Here is a 27930-nt window from a genome sequence, read left to right as displayed (position 1 = left end):
ATATTACACCCTACCAATGGAAACAACCGAGCGTTTCGCCAAAACGCTTCCAGGGGAGGTAACTGTAATCATTCTAGATGTCGCTTGTTGTGGTTCCGGCATACACAGGTGTGTCTGTCGAACGTGTAAAACGAAGATGACATGAATTATGTGACCCGTGGCTTAATTCAGAATTTGTCAAGCGATCGGACGTTTGAATAAATTGAAATGGGAGCTGAAAATAGCATTTTAGAGAACTGTGAATGGGGTGACGTTATCCCGACATCCTCGGAGACTGACTGGAGTTTGCAACTCGCATCCTTGAAAGACGAATCGACTGTCACCGTCTTTCGACACAAACGGAAGGACAAAAAAGAAGTGGATTTGCTGCAGAGAGCGACTAAAGTGTGTTGATTATATTAATGATCACATCAAGTCATTGTTGAAATGTGCAAATGGTATTAAAATAGACTAAACATTAGCTGCGGTGAAATAAAATATCATTGACATTTCTTTCGTCTAATACCAGGCCTGAAGTTCAATGGCTCAACAGATAATCCATTCTGTTGTTTCATTTACTGACATGACTTGATTATAATATCTGCTTTATTTATGATATATTTTCATTGAAGGAAATGTAGGAAGGAATGTTCATATTAATCATGTTAATTTATTATTAGGTCTAGTCATACAATACTTCATTCAGCTTATGCAAGTGGAACTGTCTGCTCGTTATCCACTTATCCACCATTGTCCATTAGTTGGCTTTGAAACATGTACTGAAAACAACCTTTTTAAACTAAGTTAATGCATGTAATGACTGTTTTGCATGATATGACACACTTTTGAAATCATTTAAGAAGACATGGATTATTATAAGCAGAGTTGACTCAAAAATAAGAAGTTTACCTAATTTGGCTTTGGAAGACATGCTATGGTTCCAGTCTGGAAAGCATATTGTAACATATGTCTGCATGCATTTTGAAGATTTTGGCATGCAGTGACTGTCAGGAAGAAAACTGTGTCAAAACGTTACCACTTTTTCGTTATTTTCTCGCAATGTATCAACTATTGGGTCAATATCTGACCAGGGTTAGTTGGTAACCCAGTGGTTAAAGCATTCGCCTGTCAAGTACGATTCCCAACATGGGTACAGTGTGTGAATCCCATTTTCTGCCGGGACATTGCTGGAATATTGCTAAAAAGGTGTAAAACTAAAATTACGCACTCACTCGTTATCTGACTAAAATATGTTTGACTAGACTTGGTAGACATGCTTTATTGATTTGACAGTAATACTGATACACAAGCAGGATCTATCAAAGGCATGAAGTGACAATTATTTTCCTTTATTTCAGAATCTACGAACACTGCGGCACCCCAACCTTCTTCGCTTCATTGCGTCTGGCGTGAACTCGGATGGCTCGTACCTGGTCACAGAACGAGTTCAGCCCCTGGAGAACACACTGACCTCGCTCCACCCATTTGAGATATGTGCTGGACTTCACAGTGTCCTCGAGGCGCTGCTGTTTCTACACGACACAGTGAGTACTTCCTACTGTGGTGAGGGACGGTGGAGTAGGCTAGTGGTTAAATCATCCGCTCATCACTCTGAAGTCCGAGTTCGATTCCCCACATGGGAACAAATACTACAATGTGTGAAACCCATTTCTGGTGTTCCCCACCAAATATTGCCTAGTGGTTAAAGCGTTACTGGAATATCCCCACATGGTTCCACAAAGTGGTGTAATTTCTGGTTGGATCCATGTTGCTGGAATCACTCCAAAATCAGTCACTCTGGTGCCATTTGTGGGAATTACTGGAATATTGAAAGTAGGTTCCCATTTCCCAGTATGTAGTGTTGGAAATCCACAGAAAGTGTAATTTTGTTGTTAAATCCAAAATAATCCATTGAAATAATCTGTTTGTCAATCAGTCATAAAGTGCAATCAGTTTTCCTGTTTAGCTCAACTAAACAAGGAAAAGGTAACTGATAATCAGTTATTATCAGAACAAATGCGCAATCAGCACCTCATATTTGACAGAGGTGTTACGTGTGCCCACAAAGATGTTTTGGTGTGCTCTTTTGAATTTAGATGTATAATATCAGTTAGATGCTGAAGAATAGAATACTATTGGTCCATATCAAGATCTGCTCAGCACGGCTCCAGATAATTTTTCAACATCAGGAGTATGAACTCCTTATTTTTTCAATATAGGAGTACTGGAAAAACTTAAGAGTACATTTTGAGTATTGAATGGAATTTAATGGCAGATCACTTATCTTGTGTTTCGTTTCATATATGCACCACAACATTGCTACTCTTGTGTAAACTGGTCAATACACAATAAAACAATATTTTTCAGATAAACACGTCTGTAAATGATTCTAAGACCGTACAGCATTGCTGTGGTGCGTATCTGCTACGTTTCCTAAATCATTTCACCGCATCCGTGGTGTAGTGGTTAGAGCGTCCGCCCGGAGAGCGGAAGGTCGCTGGTTCGATCCCCGACCGCATCATACCAAAAGACGTTAAAATATGGTATTTGTTGGTCCCTGCTTGGCGCTTCGGCATTAATGGGTACAACAAGGACTGGTCGGCTCGGAGTCAGTATAATGTGTCTGAGTGGGGTATTCATGCTTCACTGCGGCATGGTATCTCAGTGGGCTAGCACTATAAAACCAGCTTCAGTCTGGGCTAGAACAAGCAGCGGCACATACACATACACACGCATGCACGTCGTCATATGAGCAAAATGTTCTCAAGCACGACGTAAAACCCAATTTCACCTCACCTGACCTAAATCATTTCCTACCGTATCGTGCATATTTTTTATCCGTACATACGCCGATACTCCCCTTATCTGGAGCCCTGCTCAGTGATTGTCATTTCACCATGAGCTAGAAAATAAACAGTTTGCCCACTTCCTTTTCAATGAAATTGATAGATTTTGTATCTTGTATGCATTTCACATTCTGAGTAACAAAGTTTATGTCGTGTATTGTGCTGTGCTTCAGCATGATGAACACGATATAGTGTATACAAGCCGATCTCACAGATAAGGCGAGGTCCTAACTTGATCCTTCAAATCTGTATCAAAATGGTATGTTCGGTGTTTAACCCGACCTACCAACCTTCGTTCATCTTCTCATCGTGGTCAGCCATCGGATATAGAGTATCAACAAATCCGTATTGGATTACGCAAATAAATCATCTTGTTGCATAATTATAATCCTATCTCGTAATAAAACATGTTCTTTGCATATCAGGACTTATGTATGCAATCTAGTTTATTAATTTTACTCAAAATGTCATTCAAGAATGTTTATATTAACTCCAGTGAAATCATGTGTCCCTCCATTACCAGGATTACTTAATCCTAACTTCGGTCCACATTATTCAACTCATGCTTTAATAAGTAGCAAATCGTCTAGTGTTTTATCATAATCGAACTAACATATTAACGGATAACTGGGTGGGGCAGTGGGGTAGCCTAATGGTTAAAGCGTTGGCTCATCACGCCGAAGACCCGGGTTCAAATCCCCACATTGTTGAATGTTTAAATGAAGCCCTTAACTCGGTGTCCCCTGGACACCGCGATGTTGCTGGAATATTGCTGAAAGCGGCGTACAGCGGCGTAAAACCAAACTCAGTCAGTCAGTCAGTCAGGATAACTGGGGATGGACATTTTTGGCTGTTGAATTACACTTCATGTCATGTCTCAAAATACCGCACGGTTTCAGGTGGGCGTGAGCCACAACAATGTGTGCCTCTCCTCTGTGTACGTGACAACCGACGGCACATGGAGGCTCGGGGGACTGGAACATTCCTGCAAGTTCCAGGAAGCCGATGCCGAGTTTCTGGACAAATGTCTTGCATTCAGGAACGAGGAGACAGTGTCCCCTGAGGAAAAGGTTAGTATGATCATGATTATGTATTGATAGTGGTCGCTCTTGGGGTGATTGGGTGACCTACTGGTTAAAGTGTTCACTCCGAAGAGGCGAAGACCCAGATTCAAGTACCCACATGGGTACAACATGTGAAGCCCATTTCTGGTGTGTTCTGTCGTAATATTGCTGGAATATTGCTAAAAACAGCATTAAACTGAACTCATTTACTCAGTTTCTGTTCACTTAGACAGTTTATACTCTGTATCATGATGACTTACTGACATCTTTAATCTTTGAGAGTCTCTGTCTCATTACAACCTCTCATTGCTAATCTTTCATGTATTTGGGCCCTGAGCTAGCAACAAGATTCTTAGCAAGGTGTCCATTGTATTAAGTTTGGTGGTAAAATGGAAATTTCGTGAAGGTCACAGTGACTAAGCGACCACAATCTTTCATGTATTTGGGCCAATTCTGGAACACTTGTTTGCTTAACAAGATTTTTCACTTGGCACAACAATAATTGTTCCAAGTCTATTGTTTATCTTCATGACTCCAGAAATTAGGTTCCTAATCTTTACATCCTTTGTGTTTTTAGCCTTTTGCTTTTTTTTTTCTTTGTTCTCCATGGTGTTTTAATCTAGGAGAATTTCATAAATGCCAACCAATATTTTTCGATGATTAACATTGTAATGAACCAATCATCAATTATGAGATTTTGACCAATTCCTAAATTTATGCATGTGAGTTTTCATCTTAACATGCTTTTTAAGTTTTTTAGGTGTTCTATGGCGTTTTAATCTAGAGACTGCCAAATATTTAATTTTAACATTGTGATTATGATGAGGACCTCTTAATTTTCATGCTTGATGTTTTTCTCGTATTTTGTTGTTTCAGCAAGGGGTAGTCAAGGCAACAGTGGAGTATGGCCATGCTAGAGATGTGTTCGCATTTGGGGTGTTAGTGGAACAACTGCAGGAAAAACTGGAGGACTTAGGTACTACAAACAATAGTAGTCTAAGGGCTACAGGCATGTCTGCATTAAAGTGCATTTACATGCCTGTTGAAATTTATGATAGTCTGCTAGCCTGTGTTTACTATGTTGTGCATTGACGTTAGAAATGGTCTTCAGCAATCTACCGGTAAGCTTATTTTGCAGTAAACAATATTTTTTATATATTCATGATAACATGTATTAATATTAGCCCTGTTAACTCTATCCATTATGACCTCTATAGCATTGTGACATCATAAGCATTGTGACGTCGAAGGCAGAGTTAACAGTTACTATGAGGGTAATGCTATTTTTGAGGGTATTATCATTTGCAGAAGCCCGAGGTCTTCCATCTTACTGCCCAACGATGGAGGCAGTTGAAAAAGCCCGAGGGCTTCTGCAAATGATAATGCCCTCAAAAATAGCATTACAATTATTATTGCTAAAATTCATGGAATTTGTGTTGAAAAGAAAAAGGAAACAATGAAGGAATTTGACTGTAAGTTTACTCAAAATCAACTTCTGGACGGGGTTGACTGCCCGAATGCAATTACGTCATCCAGAACAATTCAAGTGGCGTCATAGCAGAAAGTAGACGATATTCGACCTTGGCCTTTGACAAGACCATAGCCTGCAACATGTCAAACTATGTCAGTGTTAGGTTTTGGTCCAACAACAACGTTAATAGTGCAATTGTTGAGGTTAGCACCAACTAGAAAGCCAGTACAGTAGAACAATGGATATAACGAACTCCAAGGGACCAAGAAATTTAGTTAAGCTATATCCGTTGTTCGTTATTCACATTGACCGCCAATATTGGATTGTAGAGATGTAGACATTCACAGACATTACCTATATCATGTTGATAAATATCAACTACAACTTAAATAAATATATTTTTTAGTGAAAATGCAAACATTTATAATGTCCAGATAAACCACGAAAGAAGCAAAAACTGTAGCGATTTTTTCCATTTGTGACATGTCATAACATGCCCGTGCTCTTTTTTTCATATTTTTATTTTTATGTAATCAGGCTTTCCGTTCGTTAACATGACACAGCAACGGGAAATGCCTCCGCTTTCTAAGCTTCAAGTATGAATAACATGCGAGGCGAATCATGTGGTGTCTGGTATCGTTAGACAACGGATACCGTCCTCGAACATGAAAACTTTCGCTTTTCATAACGCTGTATTGCCGATTATTCAGCCCGCGGTGTTGAATGGGTTAAACACGATCTGTTTGTTTGGTTAATTAATTAATGACCATCAAACAATGTTGATTCACCGCCAACAAGATTGATGTATACTGTACCACTAAGTGGCTGAGCTGACACTGAGTGAGTTCGCTAATCAACGTCGTTAATTGGGTCTTGGGGGTAGTAAATCAGTTCGCTATAGCCGTTAATTCACTACGCACATATCTGCCAGTCCAAAGACAATGTCGAATGAACCGTAAGACCACGCACCCACTATGGCGTCACTTGACAACAGAACTGATAGTGGTCCGTCGTTAAGGTTGAGCTGTCCAATATCATTTGCAGCCGCCCGCAAATCTTAATGGGAGTTTCTACCTGATGATAATGTTCTTTAGTTCTAGCCAGAACAAGCCCTGAAACGTACCAAACAATAAAAAGAAGATGGAGCCCAGAAAATTCTCCATGTTCATCAAATAGTATCTTCTAAAATGCCAATCAAACATCTACCCTAAACTTGTCATAATGGGATCTGGTGGTCAGGCTCGCTGACTTGGTTGACACGTCATCGTATCCCAACTACATCGATCATTTCATGATAGTAAATAAAATATTATGATGCTAAAATATTTATCTACTAGACATTTTTCTGGTTGTTATATTTATTGACAGTTATTTGTGTTAAGAAATATTCACAAATGGAGTTAATCTTTCATTGTTTCAGGAGATCTAACAAAGACGTTTGAGCTGCTTGTTCAGGATGAATGTTTAAATGTTGATCCAGAACAGAGACCTACAGTACAGACCCTGCTAAATGACAGAATGTTCAGGTACGCTCTCCTCTCTCACTGGTGCCCTACCCGTGAAAGTCCGGGTTAGAATATTGATCTTCAGTAACCCATGCTTGTCGTAAGAGGCGACAAATGGGATCGGGTGGTCAGGCTCGCTGACTTGGTTGACAATCAGTTCCCAATTGCGCAGATCGATGCTCATGCTGTTGATCACTGGATTGTCTGGTCCAGACTCGATTATTTACAGATCGCCGCCATATGACTGGAATATTGCTGAGTGCGGCGTAAAACTAAACTCACTCACGCAGTCACTCACTAGTGCCCAGTCATCTGTGGTGCCACAATCTACTGTACCAACTAAATGTGCCATGATCAGTTTGTCATGGGTATCCCATTTTGCCCTTGTTATGACCCAATGTTTCTCTTCACCATACCTGTGCTTTTAACATTGTACCTGGTTTAACCAAAGTAGAGAACTCTACCTTTGGTTCACTAGGAATGGATGACATGAGAGGACAAGGTATTTAAGAGTGTTTGTAGATTGATTGGATGCAGGGTACAAGTGTTGCTTCTGTTCTTTTTCAGACATGATTTCATCGATGTTTTAAGGTTTGTGAAAAATGTGACCACCAAGTCTGAAGAGGAAAAGAAGAAATTCTTCAGGTAAATCGTCAGTAATTGTCATGGCAGTGTTCACGAATGGTGTTTCAAACTCACAGGACATTGGGTCCCATGGAATAAAATTAAACACACATTTCAGATTTAATATTTCTTATAAGTGACTTTGAAATTATTAACAAACATAAGATTTATAAACAGCAAACAAGTGACACATGTCACATATAACAACTTCAGTCAAAGTCATTGTGAAATATACAGTCAGACACTGGGTCCGGGCAGGTTGTAGACTTCTATCAGACCGTTGGCTAATCTGCCGGATTTGTCAGAGGGTCAGACGCTATTCGTGAACCCTGTCATGGTATTGACAGACAGATTGAGAGTATTGTCGTTGCTGAGACAGAGTATTGGCATGGTTTTCAGAGAAAAATTAAGTGTATTGTCAGACAAATAAGAGTATTGTCATAGTTTTTAGAAAGGGAGTATAACAGACAGGGAGAGAGTATTGTCACGGCTGTTGTGAAACTATTATAACATATTCTGTTTTGCAGCAATGTGACGGCCAGGCTTCTCTCTCTCCCCGAGGAGTTGGTGGCCAAACGTCTGGCAGTGACGCTCTTGTCCCGCTTTGTCATGCTGGATGAAACTGCCAATAAGGCTCTACTGGCCAACCTGCTCACACCTTACAGAGGTCAGTGGTGGTCTGATTAATTGAAATAATCGAAGATTGGTCGTAGTGACTAAACGACCAAGCAATCGATCATAATTTCTCATAATCGAACACAAACAATTCTGGAACACTAGTTTTCATTAACAATATTTTTCACAAGGTTGGTTTTGTCTGTTACATTTCGTAAGCACTACAAGCTCGTTTCAAGTCATGATTGAATTTATCTTAAAGATTCCAAGAAATTTATGTTCCTAACATACTAGTCATCCTTTAAAGATGTGAAATTTTGCCAAAAAAACCCAGAAGAACTACATTTCTTTTCCCTTATTTTAATGTGCATTAACAAATTTCATAAATGACGCTAACCAATTATTTTCGATGATTGATCGGTAGTAATGAACCAATCATCAATTATGAGATTTTAACCAATTCCCAACACTAACAGAGGTCAGTGCTTCAGTGTTCAGGGTTTTACCTTGACCAACAAAATTAGGGGTCCACACCCCTACGTACTAATTTCAAGGGTCAGTACGTGAAATACGAGGGTAATGTAAAGTGATGAAATGATGTAGCAGACTGTACTGTAAGGTTTAATGATTACTTTGATTACATGAACTTTATATTTGTCACAAATTTTGAACAGTGAATATTATGTCCAGGGGACACAGTACACAGAGGCCCAGATAAACTGCGTATCCGGGTAAAATACGCATGGAAAATTTCCAATTATGCATTGAAATATAATTGTTGCGTACCAAATACGCATTTAAAATGTTACATACGCAAAAAGTTTAAAACAAGTGCGTACGGAATATATTTATAAAAATCGCTTGCGTAATGAAAAAGACGCCGATTGCTATCAAGTTGTACTGATAGTATAGGACAAGTGTTATACTGTCAGTATAGGATGAGTTATTTTTGATGAAATCATTTCCATTATATTTAAGTTGGTTTTGATTAGGTATGACATGAGGCAGAACATACCTGCTTAGTAAACTTACTCAATGACATAATACTTAGGTGAGTAAAATGACCGAAATACGCACATATTTGAAAGCAGTCGGTAACGGAAAATGAAATACCCATTTCAATATTCATAATACCCACTCCCAAAAATACAGTGGGTACAGTACCCACCTGAGCTAAATCTTATCTGGAGCTCTGGTATATGGTAATTTTCTGTGTCCATTCTATACATTTGTGCGTATTAGACGAACATATCTGGGTCTTCTAAGACCCTGTGTGTGCAGGTAATGTCTACAGACCAGACAAGTCTGTTCATCAGATACGAACATTGTTGATGCTTCCATCAATCATCCCAGGATACATAGGTCATGAATCCAAGATTCCCTAGCTTCACATAACATCTTCTTTTTGCACCTAGTAATTCAGATCACCTCAGCTACTTCACACTATGCCAGAATGACACATGTTTTGCATATGGTGGTGTTAAAATGTGCTTTTCGTTATGAGAGGACTTTGAAAAGACTCAAAAGGGCCTTAAATATAGTCACAGAAACTCTGTATGAACCATGTATCAGTGTAGGAGTTATTGAGCTGATAGACCGAAAAATAAATGAAACACTCTACAAAGCACACTTGGGTCGATTTAAGGAAATGAAACCTAGTTGTACCCAGTGCAACCTGAGGCAATCACCTTGTTGCACCAAATAGAAACAGGTTGCACCTGCTGTTTAATGTAACATCTAATGGAATGCTTGAGGTTTGGTAAAGACGGTTTAGAACAGTATTATAACAAAAGAAATATGTAGTTATCTTACTTCCTAAACTTTCAGGAACATTAAGTCCTTCAGTCACTGTTCCTACAATAATCAGAGTCACGTAGTACTGTTCCAAGTCAGTTCCTCATCATTCTGTTTTCCAACTGAAGTCTGTGTTCTTTGAACACAAAATATTAACACACACTTGGTGCAAGTTAATATACGTAAGATTTAGCAGTGTCAGGTTGCACCAGTGCAAGTTCTAAATGCTTAAATTGAACCCTGACACTGTATCTGCATTATTGTGTTGTGATGTGATACGGTTTCCTTACTACCTCTTCCACTGCAGAGAAGTCTCGGCCTCCGGTCCGCCCCAATCAGCCGTCTCCAATCCTGTGTGCTCAACTCTTCAAGGATCACGTGATTCCGGAACTGTTCCGAATATTCCACATCCGAGACTCTCACATCCGACTGGTCCTGCTCACTCACTTCCCTGCTTATGTTGATTTGTTTGAAAAGGAAACACTAGAAGAAACTATCTTTCCTCAGGTACGTCTGATTAGGATTTGGGCGGTGGGCTAGCCCAGTGGTTGAAGCGTTCGCTCGTCACACCAAAGACCCGGGTTCGATTCCTCACTTGGGTACAATGTGTGAAGCCCATTTCTGGTGTCCCCTGCCGTGATATTGCTGGAATATTGCTAAAAGCATACTCACTCACTGTGATTAGGATTTAGTCTTTTGGTTTGGTGATTTATGTATAGAATACCATATAGGATGAGGTCTATCAGGTTTTTTTCCACTATCAGAGTTTTTTTCCAGTAGTTATCCAGGCTTGATTTGAGGAGACCCATGAAGATCCGTGTTAGAGATGATCTTCAGTAACCCATGCTTGTCGCAAGAGGCGACTAACAGTATCGAGTGGTCACTCTCGCTGACTTGGTTTACACGTCATTGTATCCCAATTGGTTGACGTCATTGTATCCCAATTGCGTTGATCTATGTTCATGCTGTCGATCACAGTGTTGCACTGGTGAATGTTTTTTAATGTTCAGTGAATATTAGTGAAGGGGAACAGTTAACTTCTTTGAGAGGCATTTAGAAGTTGGGGCAGTAAGGAAGCATGTAGTTAGGAAGGGGAACAGTTGTGTGGATGGATGTTACATCAATCGTTGGATTGCTGGTCCAAACTGGATTATCACAGATCTTCATAGCTTTTTGAGAGTATTGCTTGGTGCAGCACTAAACCAGAATAAACATTGACATATACCAGGGGAGGTAACTCTTGGTAACCTTTATGAATAGGCATTGACATTCTGTATATCTCAGCTTATAAGGTGGTTTTGTACCTAGAATTAGAGGGTTTTAAAGGGTGCTCACCTTATACACAGTGTAGAAGATCGTACATTACACCAGGGGAGGTAACTCTTGCTAACCCTTATGACCAATTGGAAGTGGAAATTTTAGCATAAGGAATTATATCATCACCTGACTTCCCAACTATCTGACTGTACTATTGTTCTCTGCAAACAGCCGGAAAGTTTGAAGTGTTGTTAAGCAATATTCACTCACTCCCTTCTGTGGGTTTGTATAGACAGGTGACCGACCAAGCAAACAGCTACCGGTACATTCTTTATCAAGGCATTCTAAAAGTGTGGATGATGTTGCAAGGCGTTAATACTGGCATTGCAGCAACAGCAATGCAGTCCTTCTCGAAACAGGGCAATAATGTACAGAGGTACAGATAAGCCGTATCTGCGTAAATTACGCAAATATTTATGTGAAAACTCAATTCCTATTAGGTCTATTGCGTACAAGTACGCTTGAAGTTTTGTAACTACTCAATAAATTTGATCTTACATGCGTACACACAAAAATTGTAGCTTGCGTACCGGTGGATAGATAAATAATCTGAGGTATATTGAGAGGTTCTATTTCAACACATGAAGTTTGCTACTTGCAGTCTTTCTTATCGTTTCTCATATTACAGATCACTATAGAAGTAACAAGCACATAAACCAACATTTAAACCTTATCATATTTTTACAATTAATGGAAAATGGCAAAATGCATAATTGAGTTTGAGTGAGGTGGGTACAATTTATTAGGTTACTCAAAGGAAAATTAAGATACCCAATTGAGATGAACACAAACGAGTACATAACTCAGTGACCCAAAAAGTTATCTGTAGCTCTGGTGTATGTAACTAAGGCAGTGCTTTAGCAATATTTATGATGCTAATTTAATCAGGAGCTAACAGTTAACTGTTAAAAGCAGCATTAGTTCAAATCACTTGCTTTCTTTTCCCTGCAGCTTCTCATCGGTCTCCGAGACACAAATGACAGCATCGTGGCAGCAAGCTTACGCAGTCTGTCCTATCTTGTGCCAATTTTGGGCGGAGATGTCATTATTGGTGGCGCGAGGAAGAAGTTCTTCTCAGAGGGAATGCCCAAGGTGAGCTGTGATCAACGATTCATTATTAACCTTGTTTATACAATAGAAGGTGCATGGTGGGAAATTTGGTTTTATTGATATATAGGGAACATATGCATAGCTCGTTTACTCATCCCTTCATGATTTTATTCCTTGCATGACTGAATGTTTTCATCTCATCCCTCTGGTTAACTTTTGTTTACTTCATGATCAAGTAGGTAGTCAGGATTCTAAACTACTTTCCCTACAACTACTTTGTAAAAATAAGTTTGTAAAATTGTAAAAATAGATTCACCGACATTGTGGAACTGATGTGTTTTCTGAGATTGGAAAATGGAATACTAGTATATCCAAGCCATGAAGTAGCATAACTTTAGTTATTTTACAAAGTCCCCTTACAAAACTGTCAGTTATCTATAAGTGGCATTGTTCACAGTGTATTGCTTTTTTTGCTTTATTAAAATATCATTTAAATGTTTCAACTTAAACAATTGAGATGACAAGACTTTATGGATTATCAACTTCTTTATTTTGACAGTGGTGACGTTTCGGTGTAGATAGATATGCTTGAAAACTGTATAAGAATCTATACTAAAACGTCGCCATTGTTAAAATAAAGAAGTTGATCATCCATAAAGCCTTGTCATCTCTATACCTCTTCTCTTCTAAAATGCCACTCAGACAAATCAACTTAAACAATTACATGAAATCTTTGTTTTTGAATTACTACTTGATATTTGAAATAATGTATTCATGAATAAATGTTACATCAAATCTTTGTTATTTCAATTATTACTTGGTATCAAAAATAATGTATTCATGAATAAATATTTGTTACTATGTATCCGTAAAACCTATCATATACGCCTCATAGTGTATTCGTTGCAGACCTAGTATATACAGCATACCATCTTATCTCTGTGTAAGGGGGGTAGTTGGGTAGCCCAGTGGTTAAAGCGTTCGTTCGTGACGCCGAAGCCCCCAGGTTCAATTCCCCACATGGGCACATTGTGTAAAGCCCATTTCTGATGTTCCTTGCTGTGATATTGCTGTAATATTGCTAAAAGCAGCCTACAACTAAACTCACTCACTCACTCTCTGTGTTAGGTCCATTTCTGATGTCCCCCGCCGTGATATTGCTTGAATATTGCTAAAAGCAGCGTAAAGCTAAACTCACCCACACACTCTCTCTGTTAGGTCCATTTTTTATGTCCCCTGCCATGATATTGCTGGAATATTGCTAAAAGGGGCGTAAAACCAAACTCACTCACTCTGTGTTAGGTTTTTGTTTCTCTTGAGTGCAAACATGATAAATGGCTATGTCAGTAGTGCTTTAGAGTCAAAATGGTCTGGAAATGAATTTTTCTTGGTAAGAAACATTTGCATGTATGCTTGTTATGTCGTGAATGCATGATGGGGAATGTTTATCATTACTGACTCATTTCTTTCACTTTTCATTGTGCTTCAGATGTCGGAGGTAAAGGTAGCATGGCAGCGGTCACTTTTGCTTATGTTTACAGAATGGCACATTGTCCCACATCTTCGACAACATTTTTGCCTATATTTTATATATTGGGGACATATGCACTCACTTTAGCTTCCTATTGATGCAATAAAAGACTTACTATCCCTTACGACTTGCCTGAAATTGATAATTGAAACTTCGAGGCAAACAGCTTCCAAACAGATAACACTTGCCCAGGGATTTACCTTGAGTCCTATATTTGAGGGTCACTGGGACTCATACTCTTAATTTTCAGGGGTCCTGGCCAACAAAATGGGGGTCCCAGACACTTAAATATTATCGATAATACTGTTATTATATTGTGTATCATGATCATCACATTGCTACAGTAATTAAATTGCAAAAAATACCATAACCCAGCTAGTAGCAAATTGAGTGATAACTTATTGTCACTTGGTTGGAATTTGTACAAAAAGTATTTGGACTTTTTCTGAGTCCCTGTGGACGCGCTTATAAATTTTGTTGCGTCCATTGTCAATTTTTATGCGTATAGGACGCAGAAATTTGCGTCCTGTAAATCCCTGCTTGCCATATACGGAATGTAAACTATTGCTACATACATCGAAAACTGTCGCACGTGGTGTTGTCGGTGTTTGCCGAATGGGTTTCAATCACAAGTTGTGCGTAGGATATTCGTAAAGAGCGCTCCAAGGGACATAGCTCTATGGGGTTTGCTTGAAATAATGTTCGGCCACTAGAGGGCGCAAGAGTTGATTAAATGCAACATTTTAATTTAATATTGTAATCTAGATCTGTAATTATTTTGGAAATAAATTATATGGTAGCTTCCCTGAGGGCTGATAGCTAGTATTATTGAGAGAAATGCATTATGTATTTATAGACAAGTGTAGTGTGACATTGTGCCTATAATGTTCTGGGGCCCTTTATATTTACTAACAAGTTTATAAAAACACTTATAGACACAATGTTGTTTCCCAATATTTTTCTTGTTTGTTAGAATAGTTTCTTTGCACTATATATATATTGAAGAATAGATTACATCCTGTAGGAATTACATAATAGGGTACAGGAGGTCCCCAGTGCGAAATGGTGAGAGTTGGTTTTTGGCAACCCAGTTTTGTCACCCCCTGTGAAGATCTAGGTTAGAATTCATCTTCAGCAATCCATGCTTGTCTGTCCCTGTGAAGATCTGCATTAGAATTGATCTTCAGCAGCCTATGCTTGCCTGCCCCTGTGAAGACCTGCATTAGACTTGATCTTCAGCAGCCTATGCTTGTCTGCCCTTCTGAAGATCTGCATTAGAATTGATCTTCAGCAGCCTATATGCTTGCCTGCCCTTGTGAAGATCTGCATTAGAATTGATCTTCAGCAGCCTATGCTTGCCTGCCCTTGTGAAGATCTGCATAAGAATTGATTTTCAGCAGCCTATGCTTGTCTGCCCTTGTGAAGACCTGCATTAGAATTGATCTTCAGCAGCCTATGCTTGTCTGCCCTTGTGAAGATCTGCATTAGAATTGACCTTCAGCAGCCTATGCTTGTCTGCCCTTGTGAAGATCTGCATTAGAATTGATCTTCAGCAGCCTATGCTTGTCTGCCCTTGTGAAGATCTGCATTAGATTGACCTTCAGCAGCCTATGCTTGTCTGCCCTTGTGTAGATCTGCATTAGATTGACCTTCAGCAGCTTATGCTTGCCTGCCCTATGAAGCTCCATGCTTGTAGTAAGAGGTGACTAACAGGGCTGGTGGTCAGTCTCGCTTGAATAGGCTGATGTAGATTGATTTAGATTGATGCTCATGATGTCTATCACTGGATTGTCTGGTCCAGATTTGATTATATACAGACTGCTGTCATATAGCTGGAATATTGGTGAGTGCAGCATTAAACAACCCACAAACACTTGGATTGGATAGATCCCATTACCGAGATGTTATCAAGTGACTTTTTCCAAACACACCTCTGTTCACCCAGCAATGAATGGGTACCCGGTAGAATGAAATGGTGACATGACTGTTGACCCTCATGCTCTTCTTTGACCTGTGAAGATCCGGGTTAGATTTGATCTTCAGTAACCCATGCTTGTCGTAAGAGGCGTCTAATGGGATCGAGTGGTCAGGCTCGCTGACTTGGTTGACACATGTCATTGGTTCCCAATTGCGCAGATCGTGTAGATGGATGCTCATGCTGTTGATTCCTGGATTGTCTGGTCCAGACTCGATTATTTACAGACCACCGCCATGTAGTTGGAATATTGCTGAGTGCAGCGTAAAACTAAACTCACTCACTCCTAGGCCTAAGGGGTTAAACCTGTCCGCACAGAGGAATCTTGTTCACTTAATCTAAATAAGTTCTCAATGTTTGTTTTAGTCTTTCAGATTTCAGCTTTCTGAATGCTTCCACTGCACAATTCTTTAAATTTTTAACACATCTGTTGAATATCTTCAAAATTGGAAATTCCAATTCGGAAATAATGTTAAGAAAAAGCCCAGCAAGAACTGAATGTGTGTTATTTTTACAATTAAATTCCTTTCACAATTTTACCATCTGAACAACCAATTTGTTTTCCAGCTTCTGAAATCAGGGATACTATCCCATTGCTTCTTTTGCTAGTTCTAAGAATTTTGAAGTCATTAATGACTGTTTATTTATTGTCACCTGATATGGACTCTGATGTGACATGGAGGGTTTCTTAGATCATCACCTGGAAAGGTATCAAATTGAGGAAAAATGTTTAATTACTGAAACTGAATTTTCCTCTCTCACTTGTTATTTGAGATTTTCCCTGACAACCATAACATGTAGTGTTGTGGTTACAGTTCGGGCAGCATGGCCGAGACGAGGGGAAGAACACCAAGCTGCAGAATGTCACTGGCATTCTGGGTAAAAAGATGTTGCTGAAGGATCTGGCACAACTAAGGTAAGCAGCGATTGGTAACTTCTATAGTCCGTTTGGCTCAAAATCGGACCGATGAATTGCAATCTAACTCGAAAACTAATAAACATAACATACTCAATGAAACGCTGATCATAATCAAAACATCATACCCACTCTGTGATTCTTTTTTATATATTCCTCCTTGGGGTACTTATAAGCATTTAAATGTCCATTTAAATTCCCTACGACAGTTGTAACAATATTTGAATAAAATATTTACAAAACAAAAACTACGTTTTGTCTTGTGAGACCACCCTTACAGGGCCTTCCGGCCCCCTACAGCCAAGAGCAGGTAACTCTAGACCGTAACCTCGTACCTCACTTTCCATGCTGTCGTTGTACCGACAAGACGTGGGTCCATACCAGAAGGTTTTTCCTTGCGACTAAGAGAGTTTGAGTGTTTCAGAAACTGCAACTGTATGTATGGTTCTCTTTTTTCCCTGCATGGGCTTAATTGGAGGTTTTTTCTGAATTTTTCATTCATAATTTCTCGTGTAACTTCGGTACCTGTCGCGTCGGCTCGCTAGTGCGTGTCAAGATGGCGGACAGGTCCCTTCGGCTAGCCTTCCTGTTCATTGGTTTCCCATGTGGTTTTTCAATGTTACAGGTGGTTTTAGTGGTTTTTATTTGTATCTTTGTACGCAGTAGGGCGTATGTCTACTGCTCGCATTTTCTATATTACGCTAAAAAACGTAATTGTTAGTTATGCTGCAGCGTGTACTAGGTTGTCAACTGCATGCTACGTTTGTCGCATTAGTTGTGTCGCCCATGCGTCTTTTTACATGTATTTGTATGTGGGTATAGGGTAGATTGCTGCACAGGTTTTTTACTTGTTGCAGTTTAAACCCTGTACTTCGCCTTTGCTCCAATTCCCGTCATCGGGATTCCCAATGGTGTTCGCTTACGCTGTTTAGTGCAGAAGGAACATGAGGAAGAGGGGTGTGCGGCATGTGCCATGTTCTCGCCCCAAACCATTCGGGCGAGGCGGATAGACACGCTGTTTTACAACAACCTGCTTCGGGCGGGGGGTGATCTCTGGGCACAGGATCCCCCGTCCAAGCGCTCCCATAGTAAAAAAAAGGGGTCCACGGGAGCCGCTTCCCACGCGGAGCCGGCTCCCAAAAAGCTAAGGCGACCAAGGCGGCTTCGTCTTCACGCACTCATGCCCCTTCTGCATCTCCTACTGGTTCCGTCTCTGTACCCGCCACCCCCCCTCTTGATTCAGCACCGGTAAAAAGTGTTCCTGTTGATTCGTTAACCGTTTTTTTCCAGGAGCAGATGTCGTCAGTCAAGTCCCTGATTGATACGGCGTTAGCGGGGTTCCGTAAGGAGCTCAGCGCCGGTCGCGCCGGGGCGGGCTGACACATCAGGGGATTACTGCGCCCGAGCTCAGGCTCGGAACAGAACGCCTCCGGCGGCTTGATCCTGGCTTCGGCCCTGGTGAAGGCATGCCCTCGGCGTCTGGTGGCGACCTGGCTTTATGCACTGGTCTGTCACAGGTGCCTGGTGCCGGCGATACAGGGTTGCCCCTGTCATTGCCTGGTGTCCCGACTGGCGGTCGCCTAGGCGCCGACCAGTTCGGGGATACCTCGGCGCCCGGCAGCCAGTCGGGGTTGCCCGGGAAGCCTGTTGCGGCAGGTTCCTCTCGGGCGACTCGGCGACCTGGCGCGGGTTCCTCCCGGCAGGGCGATGTTTTTCCCCTGGCTCCTCTTGACCTTATGAGTTTTTCTGGTCCTGCCTCTGGCGTCTCCTCGGCGCTCTCTCAGGAGTCTGAGATTATGGCGGCCGAGGATTCTGCCGAGGTCGATATGGAGGAGGAGGAGGGGACGGTGGAATCGGAGGCGGGAGTGCCATACTCCTTTGCCTCGTCCCTGCGGCAGGTTCGGGATAAGATCGCCGAAGTCCTGCCGCAGGTGGCTGTTCCCGTCCCGGCACCCGACCCCGCGGAGTTTCGGCTCCCGGGGGAGGTGTTCGCACCTAACCAGGTCGCAGAGGCACGCTTACGCATTCTCCCATCACTGGTCAGTGAGGTGGTGAATCCGCTCCTGGCTGGTACTCGCTCGCGTTTTGATTTGCCTGAAGTCGGCCGGCGGTCCAGTGGTGGACGAGTGCGTCTTTGCCTCAGTCACGCTAGGAGGGGCGTCTTCGTCTTCCCTGGCCTCGGCCAGGCAGGGCAGGCGCCTCCCCCCTTTTCCGGCTAGTACGTCACTGCCGCTGAAGTCTGCCTACCGGTCATTCGAAGAATGTTACCGGTGCGCGGCCCAGCAACTTAAAGTAGCAGTCCATTCAGCCTACCTGTCGGCGTTGCAGGGACAGCTGGTGGCCCACAGCACTGCGGTGCCGATTCATCGGAGTCGGTGGTCGCCCGGCAGTTAACGGACGTACACTCACATCTGGCTCAGGACAGCATTCGGTGCTGTGCCAGCCAGATGATGGGTGCCGTCATGGGCTTGCGTCGCCTGTGGCTGTCTGTGGCGCGGTATTCGCCGGCCACACAGCAAGCTCTACTGTCATTGCCCTATACCATGGGATCTTCCCTGTTCCCTGGGGCCTTGCAGGTGGTAAGGGAGGCCGCGGAGGCTGTCTCTACCTTTAAGGACTCAAAGCCTTTGTTGGAGCAGCCCTCCGCTCCTCGCCATCGGCCTCCCCGCTATGCGGCCGCTTGCACCCTTCTGCCTCAGCCGGCGGATGTTGTTAAGTGGGCTGCCCCTTTGCAGTCCAAGCTGAGCAGGCGCACGAGAGGCAGGGGCAAGCCTGCTCCAGCGCAGCAGTCTTTTGAGGGGCAAGGGGAAGCCAGCCCCGCTTCCCACTGATTCATTCCCCAGAGCCCTTGTTGCCCCCACTCACGCAAGCCGAGACTTGCCGACGGTGGGGTGCACTGCCTCTTGCCACACGCCCCTGTCGGGCGTCGGCTGTCCCTATTCCTCCGGGAGTGGGAGGCAGCCACCTCAAATCCCTGGGTCCTGTCCACGCCAGGGATGGCCATTTGCCACAGTGGAGGCGCCGATCCTCCGTCCTTCTCCGGGTTCGGCACGCGCCTGTGCCGACCCCCGCGACAAGCGCGGAAGTCCTCCGTGCCGAGGTTCAGTCTTTACTGACCAAGGCGGCCATCGAGGTGGTTCCTGTGAGTCAGCGAGAAGAGGGGTTTTATTCCACCTACTTCCTCGTGACCAAAAAGGACGGAGGGTTCAGACCCATTCTGAATCTCAGAGGGCTGAACAAATTACTGGAGGTGCCGCTTTTCAGGATGGAGACACTCAGGTCAGTGATCTCCTCCGTCGAGACAGGGGATTGGCTTACGCCAATCGATCTCAAAGACGATACCTCCATGTTCCAATGCACCCAATTCAAGAAGTACCTCCGGTTCTCCTTCGACGGGACGTGCTACCAGTTTCGCGTGCTCCCCTTCGGCATCTCCACGGCACCAAGGGTGTTCACCAAACTTATGCTAATCCCAGCTCAGTTAGCCAGGTCTCGGGGCAGGTGTTGTCACCCGTACCTGGACGATTGGCTTCTACGGGCCTTAGGGCCTCAGTTAAGCAGAGCCTCCACACTGTGCATGCTGGATACTCTGGTGTCACTGGGCTGGATTATCAATCTCAAGAAATCAGACCTCGTTCCGACGCAGGATCTGATATTCTTGGGAGCCAGATTCAACACGGCGCTTAGGGATTGTTTCCCTTGCTCCGGACCGCATCGCCAAAGTCCGGGGACTGTGTTACAGTTCCTCCAGTCCCCGTTCGCTAAGTCGGCCCTAACATGGCTTCGCTGCTCGGCAACATGGCGGCGACAGTGGATGTGGTTTGGCGTCGCTGCTTGAGGATGCAACCAATTCAGCAAGCATTAGCTCAGCTGTGGTCCCACTCGCAGGGCTACGAGATTATGCTCATAACGCCAGAGTGGTTAATCCCTCACTTGCGATGGTGGACGGACATCGGGAATTTGTCCAGGGGGATCCCCCTCGACACCCCGACACCTTCCCTCTCAGTTCAGACGGACGCCTCCCTCACAGGTTGGGGGGGGGGGTCCTGGGCGAGCACTCAGCCTCCGGCCTCTGGTCGGAGCGGGAGGTCAGCCTACACATCAATGTGTTAGAACTGAGAGCAGTCCGCAAGGTGTTCGAGTGTTGGTGCAGGGCCGTGTGGTTCGTCTAGAAATGGACAATCAAACGGCCATGTCTTACATTCTCAAGCAAGGCGGCACAGTGTCTCCGTCGCTCCTTCAGGAGGCGTGGCAGTTTCTACTGTGGTGCGATCAGTTCAACATTCGGGTTTTGCCTGTTTATCTCCCGGGGGTAGACAACGTCCGTGCAGATGCTCTCTCACGGCGTATACTAGCCCCACACGAGTGGATGCTCGACCGGGAGATATTCGGGATTATCTCCCAGTTGTTCGGGTCGTTCCAGGTGGATCTGTTTGCGTCTGGGGTGACGAACCAGATTCCTGTGTTTTGCTCCCGGATTCCGGATCCGGTGCGTTAGCCAACGGCACGCTTTCAGCTAGATTGGACGGACAGGGTACTGTGTGGCTCCCGGATACCACTGCTTTCCAGGGTCCTGTCGCGAGCTGACCGCGACAACCAGCTCGGCTACTTGTGCTTCTGGCACCCCTTTGGTCGGCACAAAGCTGGTTTCCGGTAATTCTCAGGTTTCTGGCTCAGCCTCCTGTTCTATTACCTTTTCGACCGACCTCCTATCCCAGAACGGGCTTCCACCCCAATCCCAGGATTCAGTGGGTGGCTTGGCCGCTATCAGGGATCGCCTCCATGCGAAGCGAATTCCTGCACCAGTTGCAGACACAATTCTGGCTTCAGCGGAGGGATTCGACAAACGCTCAATATGAGGATAGATGGGCCTGTTATTCGCTGGTGTGTCAACAGGGGATTCTTGATCCCTTTCTACAGATTTAGTCTGTGTGTTAGAATTCCTCCAGTTCGGTTGGAAGCCGGTCTAGCGGCTTCCACTGTTCGGGGATATTCTACGGCTATTTCTGCGTTTCATATTCCTGTTGACGGTGCTCTCTTGGGGCAGCACCCTCTTGTACAGCGCTTTTTAGCAGGCGTGGACAGAATCCGTCCGGTTGTCCGACGGATTAGTCCCCCGTGGGACTTGTCAATCGTTCTTGATTGGCTGTCCGGTCCACTGTTTCACAATCTGTCGGCTCTTTCCTCCAGCTGTTGACGTGGAAGACGGCGCTTCTGGCGGTGACTTCTGGCAGGCGGGTTGGCGATATTCATGCAATGTCGGCCGATCCCGCGCTTACTGTTTTTCACAAAGACAGAGTTAGCATTCGGCTGCCTGAGACTTACCGTCCTAAGAAGGATAGTCCCTTCCATGTGACGGCGCCTATTGAGCTCCCAGCTTTCACTCAGCCTTCCCTGTCCGGTACCTCTCTACGACGTGCTCACGTCTTAGATGTCCGTAAGACACTTCAGGCTTATATCAAACGAACAAGGGGTACCCGTAAGGGTAACCAATTGTTTTGTTGTTATGGCGGGGTTCAGGCTGGTCTTCCGCCGACCAAGCAGACCATTTCTCGGTGGCTTGTCTCTGCCATACATATGAGTTATACTCAAACAGGGCGTATCCCGCCTGTTGGGTTGAAAGCTCATTCGGTTAGGGCAGTCGCTACATCGACAGCTTACGCTGCAGCCCTGCCCATTGAGGAGATCTGCTCCGGCTGCTATTTGGAGCCGTCCCGAGTATGCGCTTCATCCGTCATTACCAACTTGACAGACTCTCCAGTGAGCGTGCTTTCGGTTCGGTCAGTCAGTTCTCTCCAGTGGGCATGGTTCCACCTCTCTCTAGCCCATTGAGCTTTCGAGGTTTTTATTGTGTGAACCATTATCTGCCTATTTTTAACACTGGTGTTGGGTTTACAAATCTTGTTACATTTTCCCTTGGTGATGGGTTTTATGTGGTGATGGTTTTATTCCCATGTCTCTTGCTTTCTAACCGAGAAGCTCTAGACTAAACTGCCCTTGGAAACTTTGCTGTTCATATTCCGGCATTTCGCTTTCTGGGTTTATTGCGGACCCTTATCTTCACTTCCGAGTAGCTTACGGAAGGAGGGAGGGTGTGTCTCGCTTCGTTGCATTAGCTGAGGTTTCATGGACAAATTTGCATACATTTAACCCTGACCCTGGCTCATGCCCCTGCCTGATTGGCTTTGGTGGACACGTGACCGGCTAAGTGTGCCTTTTCTGCTATAATTAGCTTGGGAAATTCCACTTCTTGTCGGGGGTGTTTAAGCAGACAGAATGCCGCTCCTGAGATCCGTCTTTAGGAGTCTGTCTTATGCTTATAAGTACCCCAAGGAGGAATATATAAAAAAGAATCGAACTAACCTGTAGAGGTTTCAGATTCTTTGAATATATTCCTCCTTGGGTACTCACCACCTCCCTCAAGATTCTGTCTGACTTCGTTCAGCATGGAAAGTGAGGTACGAGGTTACGGTCTAGAGTTACCTGCTCTTGGCTGTAGGGGGCCGGAAGGCCCTGTAAGGGTGGTCTCACAAGACAAAACGTAGTTTTTGTTTTGTAAATATTTTATTCAAATATTGTTACAACTGTCGTAGGGAATTTAAATGGACATTTAAATGCTTATAAGTACCCCAAGGAGGAATATATTCAAAGAATCTGAAACCTCTACAGGTTAGTTCGAGTTTTTTGCAGAAGTTTTGTCTTAAAAATAATAAAGTTGGTTAACAAACTATCATTAAAATATTGACACAGTTCACTGTTTGTTACGAGGGAGGAGTGCAGAGAAAGGGACATCCAGGTGTTTGAGAAGCACGTTCACAGACAAAGTTATTTATTCATTAACCTGTGCCGTGCCGTCTCCATCCGTTCTCGAACATCTGGCTGTCCCTTTCTCTGCACTCCAAAAATTCTGCTAACACCTCACAGAGTGGGTATGATGTTTTGATTATGATCAGCGTTTCATTGAGTATTGTATGTTTATTAGTTTTCGAGTTAGATTGCAATTCATCGCTCCGCTTTTGAGCCAAACTGACTATAGATGCTGTTGATATAAGGATGGATTGTACACATGTCTGCCAACTGTGTAGATTGATTTGATCCAGTGTATGAAATGAGCCAAAAACCCAGCCAGACATCTGGGCTGGTAACTTCAAAAACTTACCAGCCCAGAAGAGATTTAACCAGTCCTTCTTAAATACTAAATAGACAGTGCCAACGGACATGTTATCTGAATATATTTTTTGTCGCCCGTCCATCTGGCTGGCTAGCTGTAAATTTAGACCGTCCGGCAGAAATCTAGCCCGTCTCGGTCGGTCGGATGGTCCTTATTTCATACACTGTTTGATCCCTGGATTATCAGGTCTAGATTATTTACTGTCTGCTGCCATATAGCTGGAATATTGCTGTTTGTGGCATTAGACAACAAACAAACAATCAAACAAACACACATGCAGCATGAACATAGTCACTTGCTCAACTCCCGTTTGTGGCTGTTGGGTAGCCACGTTGTTAGAGCTTGGATTCCAGCATGGTACAATTTGTGAAGTCCATTACTGGGGCCAACCTTAAGTGATATTACTAGAATATTACGAAAAGCTATGCGAAATCCAACTCTTACACTTTCTCTGGACATAATGATAGCCTTACATCAAATGTACTGAGGTAGGTCATATTGAAAAATCTGTATGCTACCATAGTTACTGTTTCCAGAGCTCCAGATAAGATTTAGCTCATGTGGGTACTGTACCCACTGTATTTTTTTGGCGTGGGTATTATGAATGTTGAGTGGGTATTTCATTTTCCATTACCCACAGCTTTCAAGTATGTGCGTATTTCAGTCATTTTACTCACCTAAGTATTATGTCATTGAGTAAGTTTACTAAGCAGGTATGTTCTGCCTTATGTCATACCTAATCAAAACCAACTTAAATATAATGGATATGATTTCATAAAAATCACTCATCCTATACTGACAGTACAACACTTGTCCTATACTAACAGTACAACTTGATAGCAATCAATGTCTTTTTCATTATGCAAGCGATTTTTATAAATATATTCCGTACGCATTTGTTTTAAACTTTTTTGTATGTAACATTTTAAATGCGTAATTGGTACGCAACAATTATTTTTCAATGCGTAATTGGAAATTTTCCAAGCGTATTTTACCCGGATACGCAGTTTATCTGGGCCTCTGCTGTTTCCATGGTTATTGAACAAGGTATTGTTTCCTCTTTCATCAGCAGCAGTAATGGAACTGTGATCTCAGGGAATGAAGAGAAGGGGGCAAAAAGAAAGGAACGAGAGAAAAGGAGAGAAGAATCCCGTCAGCGGAGAGAAGAGCGAAAGAAGAAGCAAAGAGAACAAGAGGCAATTGAGAACAGTAAGAATAGATAATCCATGAAGATCCAGGAATTGATCTTCAGCAACCCCACTCTTGTCGTAAGAGGCGACTAACGGGATCGGGTGGTCTGGCTCGCTGACTTGGTTGACACATGTCACTGTGTCCCAATTGCCTAGATGGATGCTCGTGCTGTTGATCACTGGATTGTCTCGTTCGACTTAATTGTTTAGAGACATCTGTCATACATCTAGAATATTGATGAGAGTGAGAAATTAATCAACAAACAAAAAAGACTCATGCTTTTAGCATTGTGATTTGATTTGTTTCCGATTGGTTAATCAGAAGTTTCAAATCACATTAACATGCCTCAGACCGCCTCCGTGGTGTAGTGGTTAGAGTGTCTCCCTTTAGTGCGGAAGGTCGCGGGTTTGATCCTAGGCCAGGGGCATAGCTACCATTTTAAAAAACACCCAGGCTTACACACGATAGTTGCTAAAACGGTTGGGCAAGCCCTCAATACTATCTAAATATAAAGCTTTGCAACCTATCGGGCTTACACAAAAAAAATGGCTTGGCTAGACCAGAAGATGTTAAAATATGGTACTTGTTGATGCCTACCTGGCACTCGGCATTAATGGGTACAACAAGGACTGGTCGGCCTCGGAGTCAGTATAATGTGTCTGAGTGGGGTATTCATGCTTCACTGCGGCATGGAATCTCAGTGGGCTGGCACTATAAAACCAGCTTAAGTCTGGGCTAGTACAAGCAGCCGCACATACACCTACACACGCATGCACGTCGTCATATGAGCGAAATATTCTTAAGTATGACGTTAAACCCAATTTCACCTTACCTGTTCTTGTGGGTAGATGTAGAAGACATTTTGAATGTCTGTCCTAGCCTTGAGCATTGGAATGATTTGACAGATTAACTCTATATGGCATTGTGTAATCAGATGAACTGTAGCCCCATGAAAGGGGCTGCAGATTAATTATAGTCAGATATAAACACAGGCTGTTGCAAAATCATGTGTTGTAGATGAAAGGTATATGGCATAATTTCCAGGGCTCTGATGAGTATTGCCAATAATCTTTCCCAAAATCACAGCTCAATCAGAGTAGGACATTTGTAATATATAAAAACTTAATGTTCCAGATAAAAATGCTGTATCTGAAGAGGCTCAAGTTGTTGGTGATATGGATGATGTTCTAATAGAAGAAGATAGATTGGAAAATGAGACAATTGAGGTCAAGGTCAGTCAGATGAATGTCAAGGTTACGAGTGATGACCAGAATGGAGAGGAGAAATCTGATTGGTCCGATTGGGAGAGAAATCAGAATGACAATGAGAATGTCGACCAATCAGTTTCTACTCTTGGTGAAGACGAATTGAGTGATGAAATAGAAAACGAACTCCGGAATATGCCAAGCACTGTGTCCTTCTCACCCAAATCAAGTGATTCAAGCTCAGCCTTTCCTTCTCCAAAGGTTGACTGGTCAGACGCAGTGAGTGATAATTCAAAGACTGATTCCAGACAAGGAAGGACAAAAGGTGCTTTAAAGCTAGGTGTTCAGTCAAAGTCTAAGAAGTCAAGTGATAAAGTCGACGACCCTGTGCATGTCGAGTCCTCGGACTGGGGACAAACGTGGGACAATGTAGACTCAGTTATAGAACAGACAGACAACTCCACATCCAGAAACATACACTCTTCCACAAAGCAACAACCTTCCACACTGAAGCCTGTGATGAAACCAACCATTCCAAAACCTCAGTCTGATCTCGGGGCAGAGTTTGATATCAAAGGAATCAAGGTGCAAGCACCGACAGCTGCTGATGTGGATTTTTTCTCCGACATGATGCCTGAGATCTCCGTGACCCACAAGGACCTGCTCAGTCATTTTGCCAGTCAGGGCAAGTCGGAGAACAGAGAAGCGGCTCGAGAGAGTCCTAAGAAAGAATCCGCGAAACTGTCTTTTGCTGTGGTCCCTGATGTTTCAGAATCTGTGACTGAGGTAAGGATGTGTTTTCGTTCTTTTGAAAAAAATTGGAAAAAGAACTAGGTCTGCTTTTTTTGTATCCATTAATTGGTTAATCATTAATAGGTGACAAGGTTTGGTTTTAAGATATTTGGCTCAGTGGCTGGAAGGCATGTCAAACCCATGAAGATCTGGGTTAGAATTGGTCTTTTCATGATGTCGTTTACTTTATTGTCTGGTCCAGACTTGAATATTTACATTCTGCCATTTAAGAAAAGACCAATGCTGTGATGTACATTATGATTGTTGCATTTTAGGGCGATGGCGGCGGTTGGGGAGATGACCTTGACTGGGGCGCTGAAGACTTCTGATGTCAAGGCCATGCAGTATTATCATCCACAGTTGCCATAGTTACAGAACAATGTGACAATCATTCATGGATCATGTATATAATTATTTCCACCTGTTACAAAAATTCCACAGTCATCCTGGTGGGTTGGGTCATTGTATCATTTTAGCTGTAGCAACTGTTGCCACAGCTTTCCCTGTATTAATTCATCTTCCTTAGTTACCATCAGAATATGGCTGCACATTAATGAAGGAACCACATTCTCACAATATCTGACTGATTATGCAATAAATTGATCTGTCTGTGATACATGAGGTCAATGCTAGTGGTGGTCCGATTAATTGAAATAATCGAAGATTGGTCGCAGTGGCCAAACGACCAAGCAATCGATCACATTTTCTCATAATCGAACACAAACGATTTTGGAACCGTTGTAATAGAGTTTTAAATACTTGATGATGGAACATATTTAGGACGTTGTCAGGGCCTGAAAACGTGTTTATTTCTAAGAAATCTCACTTCACTTTCTCAAAAGTCATGACTGAATATTGCTTGAAGAATCTGGGAAGTTAATGTT

General features: G+C 43.1%; 1 protein-coding gene across 4 annotated transcripts; it reads left to right on the top strand.

Annotated features, from left to right (window-relative positions):
- Window positions 1-94: 94 nt before the first annotated feature.
- Window positions 95-27668, top strand: LOC124290837 (protein-associating with the carboxyl-terminal domain of ezrin-like). Of its 4 annotated transcripts, none has more exons than XM_046727667.1 (14): window positions 95-384; window positions 1338-1523; window positions 3725-3895; window positions 4766-4865; window positions 6781-6886; window positions 7433-7510; window positions 8017-8156; window positions 10206-10405; window positions 12167-12307; window positions 13755-13763; window positions 16587-16687; window positions 24928-25067; window positions 26184-27040; window positions 27322-27668. In XM_046727667.1, exons 1-14 carry the CDS (start codon window positions 208-210, stop codon window positions 27373-27375), a joined length of 2460 nt encoding a protein of 819 aa, XP_046583623.1. In that variant the 5' UTR covers window positions 95-207; the 3' UTR covers window positions 27376-27668. The 4 variants fall into 4 exon arrangements, with proteins under 4 accessions (XP_046583623.1, XP_046583622.1, XP_046583621.1 ...); XM_046727666.1 differs by having other exon boundaries at window positions 13755-13769; window positions 24931-25067; XM_046727665.1 differs by having other exon boundaries at window positions 13755-13769.
- The last annotated feature ends 262 nt before the right edge of the window (window positions 27669-27930 follow it).

The sequence above is a fragment of the Haliotis rubra genome, unplaced genomic scaffold (genome assembly GCF_003918875.1).
Source record: "Haliotis rubra isolate DU_JTF1 unplaced genomic scaffold, ASM391887v1 Scf476, whole genome shotgun sequence".
NCBI classification, from domain to species: Eukaryota; Metazoa; Mollusca; class Gastropoda; order Lepetellida; family Haliotidae; genus Haliotis; species Haliotis rubra.
The sequence above is the reverse complement of the archived record's forward strand: the minus strand, read 5'-3'. Positions and strand labels throughout refer to the sequence as shown.

Coding starts and splice junctions, on each gene's coding strand:
- LOC124290837 (XM_046727665.1), top strand. CDS start 208: ATGGGAGCTGAAAATAGCATTTTAGAGAACTGTGAATGGGGTGACGTT. Junction 3,896..4,765: donor CAGTGTCCCCTGAGGAAAAG/GTTAGTATGATC, acceptor TTGTTGTTTCAG/CAAGGGGTAGTCAAGGCAAC. Junction 7,511..8,016: donor GAAAAGAAGAAATTCTTCAG/GTAAATCGTCAG, acceptor TCTGTTTTGCAG/CAATGTGACGGCCAGGCTTC.